General features: G+C 32.2%; 2 protein-coding genes across 3 annotated transcripts in view; one reads left to right on the top strand and one right to left on the bottom strand.

Moving 5' to 3' along the window:
• LOC130452875 (uncharacterized) overlaps positions 1-12,949 on the bottom strand; it is a 175,881-nt gene that overhangs the window by 123,443 nt on the left and 39,489 nt on the right. The gene's annotated exons all lie outside the window — the stretch shown is intronic.
• Positions 540-788, top strand: LOC130452876 (small lysine-rich protein 1). Its single transcript, XM_056792365.1, has one exon. The coding sequence runs from the start codon at positions 540-542 to the stop codon at positions 786-788; it is 249 nt and encodes an 82-aa protein (XP_056648343.1).

Below are 12,949 nucleotides of genomic sequence, written 5' to 3'. Positions count from 1 at the left end.
ATCTCTTATTTCGTCTAACTACTTTCTTCATTCTCTTCCACGCTTCTTTATATATCTATTATTTTTTTTTATTATTATCCTTGTTCCATTCACAAAGCACACTATCTATTTCTGATGTTCCATGTCCCGTTTTTATTATACTTCTTCTCTTATATTTTGCTGTATTTTCATCTTACAATCTGCATTCGTATCTCATTTTAATAAGGTCATGGTTGATTTATACCTTTTGGTAGCACTACCTCATTTAAATACTATACATCTTCACTACTTTTGAAATTTTTCAGTTTTTTTACTGTTTCTTCAATGTTTTCTCCATTTGTTTACTTCCATTTGTATGCGGTCATAATTTTCACATTTCGCCTCATTTTTCTTCTGTTTCTTTTCAATTTACCTCTGAATATCTCCTGTTGTTGACCAGTTGAAAATAAGTACAAAACTCTGGAATAATATTGATTTCCAGATTTTATCAGGTTGTCGTGGTAACATCATGTTACTATAGTAACAATACTGTCAAACAATTTGGTTGATTGAGCGAGAAAATGCCTTGTAAAGGTAAGAAGAAAAAAACGAAAAACGGTGATGCTAATAAGAAAAAAGGAGGAAAACCGAGAAAATCGGGCGGAGGGAGAAAATCAAGATCGAAAAGTGCCAGATGCAACGTAGACATTTTCACGGAAATAGCAATGGAAAACGCTTACACCACTTGTCACAACGTTCAGGATTTACTAAGATGGAGAGGTTTCCCGTGGCCAGACGCGCAAAAAAAGAAGAAAAAAGGAAAAAAATGAACAAAAATCACGATAACTTCATTTTAAATAGTCGGTATTGAACTGTTTTAGTTTAATTTTTGTGTGAACTTATGAATAATTAAAGGTTAGTTAAGCTCTTATTATTTTATTCCATTGAAGTTTCAACAATATACCGGATGATAAAAAAATTCTGTAACAGCACATCTTATTCGAATATACTATTTATAAACAAGAATTCTCAATTGATTGTAGTTGTGTAATTGTTAACTATTTGATAAAAACAATAAGAATTACGTAAAAACTTTTATAAATGTTGATTGACACTTTTCGTTAGTTATCAGGTATTAACTAAATTCAATTAATGAAATCTAGAGATACTATACATTTAAAAAACAAACAATTTTTTAATCGAATAAAATCGAAGTCGAATTTGCTCTAAATTAAATAAAGTATATTTGTTTGAACTTTAGCACTAGGTATCTCAAAATTAAGAGCTTTCGTATACATTAAATCTTGTTTTTCCCTATGAATATAGCATTTTATGGATCAAAGACAAAATCGTTATATTTGGCAAAATAACAAGCAATTGCGAAATCTATTTGTGGCAACTTTTTTTGACAAACCGCTGCTTAATTTCATCATCAACTCTTTGCCGTCAAAATAGCGACAAGTAACTCCAGCCAGCAGCATTTTGTCAAACAGACTGTGGTGCTGACGTATAAAATATATACAGACTTCTAAACTTTTCTAAAGCTTTGGAGGTATTAGAAATAACATAGGATACTTTTTATGGAAAAAAATTATGTTTTACGAAATATGGAACGATTATTTGGTGAAAAATCTCAAAATCTAGCTTCCTCAACGCCATCTAGCATTCCAGTAATGGAATACCAACCCTGAGTACTGTATTACCTCACGTCAATAGCCAATCCAATTGACTATAGTTTCAGCTGTTTAGAATTTGTTTTATTTATTGTTATTTTTTTCTGTCATTATATAAGCGGGTTAGAATTCTTTGAATGTTTGAGGTTAGGTGTCATTTTTGTGGTTACATGCTATTCATTATTTTAGATCTTACTCTTTGGCTTCAATTTTTACTCTGTTCTTCTTTACAAATGCTTCGGAAGCAACAGGGAATGAAAAATATTCGGTTCACGCATAGAAGAGAAGACAACAGCAACCAGAGCGATACCAAGTGTTTTGAGACCATCTGAAACTCGTCTTCAGGTACGAGTTCGTTTAGAAAGACAAGCTACGCTGCAGGAAGCTAGAAGAGCGATAGAAACGCCAGAACAATTGCATGTGAAAAGAATTCATAATACAGAAATGCAGATCAATCTAATATCATAATTATCCTTCGATTACTATCGGTTTAATGGCTTTTTAAGCTATTTCTTCTTCTTCCTTCTTATATGGTAGGTTCAAAACCTGTTTCTTCTGTAGCTTCAACCTCCTGGATCCAGATTGTCACATCATCTCTTTCTCGGTCGACCAATACTTCTTCTGTCAGTTACATTTTCTACCTTGCACGTATTTCTCATGTTTTCACTTCTTTCTCTGCCTAAAAGTATTTTCGATGCTATTTTCCTGACTACTTTCATTTCCGTCGTCTCTAGTAGACTTTTTCTCTTAGTTGTATCGGATCTTTTCTTTGCTGTGTATGTCATTATAGGTCTTATTGTTGTTTTATAAATTCTGCTTTTTGTTTTTATTTTTGTAAGATGCTTATTTATCCAAATAGTGCTGTTGAGCCATCATGCTACTTTGTTTGTTTTAACGACCTGCTGTCGCACCCCATTCTCGACATCTCCATAGCTCGTTATGTCAATTCCTAAATATCTAAATTTTAGTACATGTTCTATTACGATGACGATGAATTTCTTTTTTGGTTTCTTAGACGTTGCCATGCATTTTGTTTTCTCAGCTGAAGTTATCATAATGTACTGTTTGCCTCTTGTATGTGTACTTGTCTCTGGAGATCGTCCTCGGATTCAGCGTAGCAAAGTATTTTGAGTTGTTTGTTACCCGTCTGGTACCCTTTGCCCTGTTGTACTTTTTTTATAACTTCGTCCATTATTATCTTGAGTAAAAGGGGGCTTAAGGAGTCACCTTATTCGATTTACAGGTACAACATTTGTTAACTTGTTACAAGTTGAAAATTTTTAAGAATTTTTAAGCAAAATAAGAAATTATAACTCCTGCTTTCAATCATATTGATTCATTTCTATTATATACTATATTCTCTGATACTTATTTAATGGCCTCAATTAGGGGAAAGAAGAAAAGAGAAATAATACAGTGAAATGCAGATGTTGATAGGAAAAAAATAAATAGTTTAAATAACTGAAAAGACACGCTTACAAAATAATATTTATAAAACTTCAAATAGTGTAGAATTATTAATGGAAAATAGCATTTTAATTCAACAAAGGGGGGAGGTACTTCATGTTTCTTTATTCTAATCTTTAATTTTGAAAGATACTGGTATAGAATCATCATAGGATTATTCACGCTTTTTCACATTAAAATGATAAGGTTCATTAATCTTTTCACTTTTAATCATTTTTATTTATATATTAGCTTTTACCCGCGGTTTCGCTTCCATTTAGAGAAGCGTCCTAGTCGCTAAAAGTAGTCTATCCTTATATTTTTGGGGTCGCTGAATACGAATATGATATTTATTTTTTATCTAAAATTGGAGCTAGCGAGTTTCTAATAAGAAAAATTGTTTTGCTATTTCGCGTGTAATAAACAGTTTTCTTTCCGATAAAAAAAAAACGCTGAAGTAGTATCGCGCCACTTAACGCGTGTGCCGCAGGTAATGTTGCAATTAATTATCTGCGTAGTGTTTTCACAATTATGTGAATTACTATATATATTGACTTAAAATTGAGATAATTTGCCAAGAGTAAAATGTATACATCAGTTTCAGTTATAGGTTAATCACCGTTTTTAATAAATTCGATACAGTAAATACAGTGGAAAATTATACGAGTGTCAGCATCAATATGACTGTACTCAAATCTTTCGTCATTGAAAGCAGAGCTGTTTTGAATAAGAAATGTAGATTTTCGTGGCTCCAACCCACCAGCCAAACTTTTTTAACGCTACCAATCATGACATCGCACTTTGGTAAGGTTTGATTTATTTTCATAATTCGAGAACACTTTCTTGAAATCGTTAATTGCTCGATTTCCAGTAATGTGAATCAAACATACGTTGATTTTTTTTTTCATTGCGATGTGAAAATATTGAATAATTAATTATTAAACGACATAAATGACCGGAAAAAGATTCATGCATGCATGTGCGCGCCCGCTAAGTTTGTCACGGCGCGAGACCGCTCAGCTTGAAATCGCCCTATATTTTTTCCTAATGCATATTAAGATCTGAAAATTTTCACAAAACTTCTCTGCATTGTAATTTTTAATACTATGAATTCAGAAAAAGGAAATTAAAAACTCATCTCTAAACTTTTGCATTAGTATGTAATAAGTCACAGTACCACATGAAAAATTTTCTAGGATTTTCCGTTCGGTCGAAAAATGCTTTTGGAAATTTGGATTGGTCTATCTTCTTTCAAAATACGCTCTAGTGTAAGGCATTAAATTATTATCAAAATTTAACGATCAGTTACAAAGATCCAGCGAATTGGACACGCAAAATCGCAAAACAATTTTTTTCGCAATTTTTTAATAAAAACTCGATTTTCACCATGTAGCCCCAATTTTAGATAAAAATAAATATCATATTCGTATTCAGCGACGTCAAAAATATAAGGATAGACCATTGATAGCGACTAGGACGAGGTTGGTCAGTTTTTCACTTTGTAAGCGACTTTTTAGGGGTGATCCGCTTCTATAAATGGGAGCGAAGCCGCGGGTAAAAGCTAATATATAAATAAAAATGATTAAATATGAGAAGATTAATGAAACTTATCATTTTAATGTGAAAAAGTGTGAATAATCCTATGATGATTCTATAGCACTATCTTTCAAAATTAAAGATTAGAATAAAGAAACATGAAGTACCTCACCCTTTTGTTAAATTAAAATGCTCTTTTCCATTAATAACTCTACACTATTTAAAGTTTTACAAACATTATTTTTTAAGCGTGTTTTTTCAGTTATTTAAACTATTTATTTTTTTCCTAGCAACATCTGCATTTTATCTTACGATATTGTCCGCTAAATCTTTTTCATTTATTTTGATGAAATATGTCCCATCTTTCCTTTAAAACATATGTAAAAATAAAACGTTATCCTGCACTTATTCAAACCAGAGAATTTATTAAAAATTTCCTCTTATTATTCTATATTTCACACATAACATAATTTCCCAACGTATAATATATTTTCAGAGAAACATGAGATATAACAAACATTATTAATATATATTTCCAAGTAAATATGTAAATTATCCTGCTGCTGAATTATGAGAAAACTTTTCTTCGCGAAATTGAGCTGAGCTGGAGCAATTTATTCAGGAGCAATGTAAACAAGCTGAATTTTTCCAATTAGTATAGTTTGCCATTAATAAACTGATGGCTGTTGCGTTAAAAAATGAAATACGATAATTACGAACCTTCTAGCTATAAAATGTATTTCATGCAGCTCCAGGGATAAGGGTTATCGGAGTTGTAATTTATTTGATGGAATTATCAGAATGGTTCACTAAATAAACAAAATTCTGATTCTCGATAACTTTATACTAAAATAATAAAACTTGACGTTTGGTAAGAGAATTAACAAACCAGCATTGTTTGTGGAATTCCTAGAAATTTAACCGTAAAATGAAATTCGCTTCGATATATAAGAACAACAATTATAGAAATGTGAATTTATAGATGAATTTTGGACAGTTTATAAAAATATTTTAAATCGTTTACCGGAGAAAAATATATTTTTTTCTAGATACTCATGACGAAGGCTGAATCACATTTCCAAAGAAAATTTTTATGTCGAATGAATGAAAAATCTCCAAACAATCGCAACAACCAGAGGGGACTGATTAAAAGATAATTCAAGCTATCGCTTCATCAAGAAGTCAATTCCAATATCTAAGAAATCCAACTACGGCAAACTCGCAAAGAAATTTTGCCAGAACGATGTCAATTATACAATGAGAAAGGATCATTTCCAACTTAATATCAGTACGTTCTCAAGAAAATACTTCATAACAACCACCTGTGGAAAAAGAAGTGAAGTGCTTGTAGAAGCTAAGATCGACATGGAAATTGGAAATCATGAAGATATCATGAACGCTTTGATATTGTGTATAAACACGCGTCCTCACAAGATTGATTAAGTATGAGGATAGAAGATGAACAAGTAGTGGTGAAGATAGTATGATAGGTCAACGGGAGTTTCCCCGAGAAAATTCTGTACATTACCAGTGAAAAGCAAGATGGAAGCAATACTGGAACTAGCTAGACTTTCAAACACAAATTACTGCCACCAAGAATTGAAAAACGTCACGGTGATTGACCAATGCGAAGAAAACAGTTTGATTATTGAAATGGACGATAAGAAACCTATTGGTGAATACCACAGAGGTCGAACAGAAAGAGATCGCGACGAAATTGTGGTGCAGCCAATATAGAAAAGTCCTGAAGTACTAATTCTGAGACCAATGATGTGGAAGACGATTCAAATAACATGGAATTTCATCGAACGTCTTGCTTCGAAATGATACTGGGCGTAATGAGATTCTATTAGAAATTTTTTATGCATATTGGAGTTTAGTACCATATATATACAGGGTGTTCCACGAAGAGTTGAAACTATCTGTATATAGCAAAATATTTATAGAGAAATCATTCTACTTTTGCGTTTTCGGATACGATTTTTTTAACTAAAATATTTTGAAAGAATTCCACTGTAATTTTGTCATTTTAAATAGAACACCCTGTATATTGATACATTTTTGGAATCTAAGTAAAATTTTACTATACTTTTGTGTACAAACTTTTTTCGAAAAATGCATACTTTTTGAGTTATTAATTTTTTTGTAAGAAAATTGACCGTTGCAGACTCTTATAAATTATTTTTTTACGAGGATACCCTTAAAGATATGAAAATGGTTTCTGTACAGGGTGTAGTATAAAAGTGTTCAAAGTTTTTTCTATCAGTCGTGAGATACTCTGTATAATGTAAAAATTGAATTAGAGGTAATGAATTTCGTGATATAAGTAATGTTAACCTCGTAGATATTTTTTATGAAATTTCAACGAAAAAGGAAAAAATTATCCTCAGCTTCTCTTCACTTTTAAATATAATTTAGTATTCCCAAACTCCGTTGGCTGCAATTATTTTATTCATGAAAACTCTGCATTTCACCCCTCCATAATCCATCGTTAATGTCTTGTCATCATCCCTCTTATAAACTTGACGTTCCAATCACATCCACACGCGATATTACTAGGGGATTTTCATAAATTCCACGTTGAGTGCAAAGTCCGATTTGAAAATAAATATGATATGAAGTTCTTCATCCTCGCAATTGGGGGTAAAAGAGGTGAATTACAGTGAGGTTTAACATATTTAAATCTTTCTTTAAATGGTATGAGGTATGATGAAATAATTACTTTTGGTATAATTCTATGTTTCATATAACATATGCAGTGATAAGTTCGAAACAAATGTTGAAATCTACGTTATCCAGAGTACTAATTCTGCATAATTTTACAAGTATTATGAGCAATTTAGAACGGGGAAAAGTCAGTTGAGCAAAAGACATGGTCGAAACGTTCTACAAAATAAAAAAAAGTTGGTTAAAAATTTGTAAACGTAGACAAACTTCTTGTTCAAACAGGTGATTGACCTTTTGACAATTTGAGATGTGTTTAAATCTCTATGTAAAACATTGTAGCACATGATTTGCACATTTGACGAATGATAATAAGATATATGACTATTTAAATTAGAAAAACTCTGAAGTAAGATTTTTTTGCTGCAATTCCACAATCTTAGTCACAGTCTGCTATCGAGGCTAGAGAATTGTGAATCCACTAACGCTCCTAGTGTAAATCAGATTATAAAGTGTAATTTTTATTTATTTTAGAGGACATCCAGTTGATAGACTGAATGTTGATGATAATTTTGTAACTCATTCACCCAGTATATCTAAATTTTTATCAAAAGAGTTAATGTCGATGTTAACTATATAAATAAAATAAGTTTCTTTCTTAATCACCAATAAGTAAAAGGTCGACTTTTGGAATATTAGTCATAACGATTATTTCTACTGAGTTGACAGAAATTTTGATTTGATTTATATGAATATTGTTGCAGACGTATTAGTCACGTAATGGAAGACCTTCTCTTCTCGTTCGGTTCGAATAAAAACCGATCGATAATCTGTCCATACGAACACATTAAATTTGAAAAATGAGACATGAGAAAACTTTCGCATATTGTAAATCAGAAGAAAATTGTGAGCTGTTATTATATCGGCAAAATAAAACATTTCAAACTCATTACTACGAATATCATCCATTTTAAATAAACACATAAAGCTTCCTTCATATTTATCAATCAGTAAATTATACTATAATCGAATAGTATTCATTAAAATATGGAAAATTATTGAAATAAATTGAAATTACCCATTGGCCGAAGTTTTTTCTTTGCATATACAGAGTTATTCTAAATGATAGACCCATTTTTAAAAATTTAAAAATTCGTATTTATTAAAGTACAAAGCCTACATGAATAATTTCTACATCAATGAAAAGAGGAAGTTTCAAAGTTTTTTTCAATGTTTTACAAGTGTAGGCAGGCGGTGATGGTTCCAGAAGGAGCCGCTAGAGTTCTCGCGACAATAGGCCGCCATTCTCTGTCACTGCCAGTTGTAAGATGGCGACTGTGGAGCACAAAGTGTTCTGTGTTATCGAAGGAATCTCAAATTGTGGTGCAACGGGCATTTCGTACTGAATTTACTATTAAACCACCAAATAGAAAAAGGCATTACTTTAATCAATTTAAAGAGACTGGTGTGTGTAAAAGAAAAAGCACAACCGACCGCGTGTATCAGAAGATGATACTAGATGGTTAGAAGATATTTCGCAGCCCAACTCGTGCAAAGGGAAGCGTCTCGAATTTTGCGGTAATGTGCTAGAATTGATGGATCATCTTCCACCTCAGTGGAAATGTCAGCAGACTCATATGAGGTTTGCAAAATCCACATACAGCATTGCAATACGAAAGAGACAATGTGTTCTGTGACATGTAGGAAAAAAATGGCAATTCCCTCAAATTATGGAAGATTCTCAGGACTTCATTTTTCAACAAAATCAAGCTTCCCCTATCGTCAAATCGATATACGAAGCTTTTTAAATGGATCATTTACTCAGTGCTGGATTAGTCGCGGGAGAAATGCAAACCTGGCTCTAAGCTTCTGGCCACCGAAATCTCCTGATCTCACCCTATATGACTATTTCTTATAAGGTTATCAAGGTTATCGATGTTATGTTAAGCAACCTGTTTTCGTCCCGCCTCTACCAACAACTCTGAACGATCTGTGGAGCCGTATGACTGCTGATCAGATACACTTGATCGTGTCTGGCATGAGTTTGGTTACCGCGTAGATTTTTGCCCTGCAGCAGCTGGAGACCACATTGAACACTTGTATTACATTAAAAAAAAACTTTTTATTGGTATAAAAATTATTCATGTAGCATTTGTACTTAACTAAATACGAATTTTTAAAAATGGGTCCATCATTTAGAATAACACTGTATAATTAAAACTACAAATATTTCAGGATAAAATGTAAAATTAATGATGTCATTATACTTTTAAGGATATCTACACCTCCTACAAATCTGCATTTATCTTATTGTGTGGAAATATTCATGAGAGATGAGAAATTGTTGAGATGTGACAGGATTTTTGAGAGGATCGTTAAGAAAACTGTCTGCATAGCTGTACCAAATAAAAGAGGGCTACGAAGGAATTTAACGAGTTCAAATGATGTGAATGTGAGACACAAGAAACGGAAAATATATATGCAGAGTCGTCTAGATAGTGCTATTTATAAAGACTGTAGCAGTTGAGTTGCTAATGTTGCTATATACACGTGTGTAATTTAATTAAGAGGAGATTAATTTCGTTTAAACTGTATACTTGCTTATCTTGTGGCGTACTGAGACTTTATTAGATTACATTCTATTATCTTTCAGTTAATTAACTCTAGGTGGCAAGGAATACACATTTGTACGATGCTAATAGGTTTTTCACTGCCATAATCATTTATTTATATCGTGTATGTCTTTAAATATCCATGGTTTGATAATATTAGTGTTAGATAGGAATTTAGTTGTTTATGTTCACATTTCAACTAACCAATGTCTAGTAATAAGTTTCGTCCTGCTTGCTTTGCATTTACCAAATCTTTAGTATCGTTCTTTATGGCATCTCTTCTTCTTTTCTGATATCGTAGAGGAATGCTTGTTCCTTTATTATTAGATTTTATTTTATTTTATCAATGCCTTTTGTTTTGTACTACTTGGCAAGCTCTTATATTTCTCAATTTCATTTACTAATGTTAGGCATTTAACCTTGTAAATATTTCCAAACGGTAACCTTCGTAACAGACATGTATTATTGTGCTTTCATACTGTATTAGGGTAAAGTCAAAAAATTTCAACTGTTACCAATAGATGGTGCTATGTAACAGCAGTGCTCACTTGAGAGAGATCGCACTGTAGTGCAGTTTGTTGTGCCGAATAAAAATTAAAAAGTAATTCATTGGTTTTATATGAAATAAACTAAAAAATTGTTAGCTTCTAAGTTGAGAACGTAATTTCATATCAATTTAGTATTATTTTTTCATTTATCTTGTTTGTATAACCTCAAAATCGACAAAATTATTTTACTTTTTCATTAGTTTTGTTTGTTTCATCTATCCTAAAGGTATGGTTTATATGATCATATTTTTTGAGGCTTATACACCATATTTTGTTATTTCTTAATCAATTTTTTCTATAGACGACGCCATCTGACAGTTGTTCGTTCTGTATTTATTCACATATATTGCATTTTTAGTGTTGCATGTAGTGATAGTGACAGTTCCGTACTGCAAAACACTTTCGGGACGTTCTGGAGTAGACAACTCCAACTTCAATGTTGACAGTTGACAGTTTCACTTCGATGATTATCGAAATCACAAGAGATTCCGCCAACATCTAGTAGAGACATACATATTGATCCAATCCAATAAATATTAATTGTCTTGGAGGTACAATCAACATTACTTTTTACAAATAATTAATAAATTGATATTGACATTGCAAATATCATTAAGTACATTATATTGTTCAATAAATAAAATGTTTATAATTCTCTATTATTTATTTTCTTTCCCCAGTGTAATCGTCTCGCAATTTTCAGACTCTTCCAACAAAGTAGCACTTTCAATAATTGGCATACAAATAACTATTTTATTTTAAGATACCAAAATACCTATATACGAATATCGAACCGTGGTAACTTGATGCAAGAACAGCTATAAAATGCAATAAATACCATTAAAAACAATAACAAGTCAGTCTATAGGGCTGCAGTAACTTTTAATATTTCAAGAAAACCTTAGGTACGGCGTTTGAAGAAAAATAATCATAGAAAAGGACATTTGGGCTCGGATCATACATTCGTATTAGAAAATGAATGATAACTCTGCCGACATATAAAGGAAATGCAGTCTATGGAATTTCCTTTAACCAGAAGCGATATGCGGACAATCATATTTGAATTTGCACAGCAGTTAAATTGAAAACATAATTTAATACATAAAAGCATGAAGCGAGAGGAATATCTATTGATCTTTTGAGAAGTACGAATCTGAATCAATTTGAATACTATTCCAAACTTTTGGAGGCCGTTTTGAGGGATAACGAATTTTTTACTGAGCCTGGATGAAACTGGTATGCAACTGAATGATCATCCTGAGGCAGAAGAAATACAGTAAAGCCGACAACTGGAAAGGGAGAAACTGTGGTGGTAATAGCCTGTTGCAGTGCCAAAGTAGTTTAGTTTACCTCCTGCTTACATCATGAAGGGCAAAAATAAAAAAGAAGAGTATGAAGTCACCCCAACGAGGAATCTCAAAATCTGTTACTGACACTATCGAAACTCTTAAATTTCTTTATGAATTAAGTCTAGAAACACTGCAACAAAACGGGCAAAACAACTAGCAGAAATATTGCCTTCAAAAGAGAGTGTTTAAACAACAAAAACAGAGAAGAAACAAAAGATTAAAAATTCTAAGCCTCGTATATATAAAAAGCAGAATTAATTTCTGACGAAGAATGAATATTAAATTTGGAAAGTCAAGGTTCAGCTGGAGAACACAACGAATATGATTGTTTAAGGTGTGTGTCACACTGAAAACATACAGGACAATAATATTTTTATAGCCTCAACAGCTTTTTTCAGTTCAACGAACTCTGGGAGTTTACTTGGAGGGAAGATTGTCAATACTCCGCGCCGTTTGGATTGGAAATTTTCATGTTTAGAATTAACGTATGCGGCAATATTTTCCACGTGGTCATAAATGGCCCTTAATTAAGACACACACAAATAAAGGCGTCAAACATGGAGACCAAATGTCACAAACTCTATTCAATATGATATTGGAAGATATTGTGAGAAACGCAGAATTACAGGATAAGAACATTATAAAAGATATAACACAGATAAAAGCATACGCAGATGATGTAACTATAGTAGCAAATGGACAGAGGGAATAAAGGCGATCAACAGAAAAAGCGAGTAATTATGGACCGGAAATAAATGCAGAAAAAACAATATTTATGAAAATATGGAGAAAAACCAGCAGAGGGAGTAAATCAAATGAAAACTAGCAAATACAGTATCGACCTATCTAGGAATAACCTGAGACAGGATAAAGGAAACGATACAAAAAGGCTATCAAGCAGAAACAAAAACCTAACAAAAACAAAAACATGACCAAACAAAACAAAATAAACCAGACCAATAATCACGTATGCCATGGGAACAACAGAAATTAACTAGAGGGAAGAAGAACTTGAACCTAACCGAGAAAAGATAATGAGATCTATAACAGGTCCAAATATAACACAGGAGGGAGAAAGGAGGGCAAAAAAAAAGAAAAAATAGAGAAAGAGCTGGAGAAGGAAAATATCATGAGATACATAAAAGCACAAAGATTCAACTGAG

This window comes from Diorhabda sublineata, chromosome 2 (assembly GCF_026230105.1).
Source record: "Diorhabda sublineata isolate icDioSubl1.1 chromosome 2, icDioSubl1.1, whole genome shotgun sequence".
Lineage (NCBI taxonomy): Eukaryota > Metazoa > Arthropoda > Insecta > Coleoptera > Chrysomelidae > Diorhabda > Diorhabda sublineata.
The sequence above is the reverse complement of the archived record's forward strand: the minus strand, read 5'-3'. Positions and strand labels throughout refer to the sequence as shown.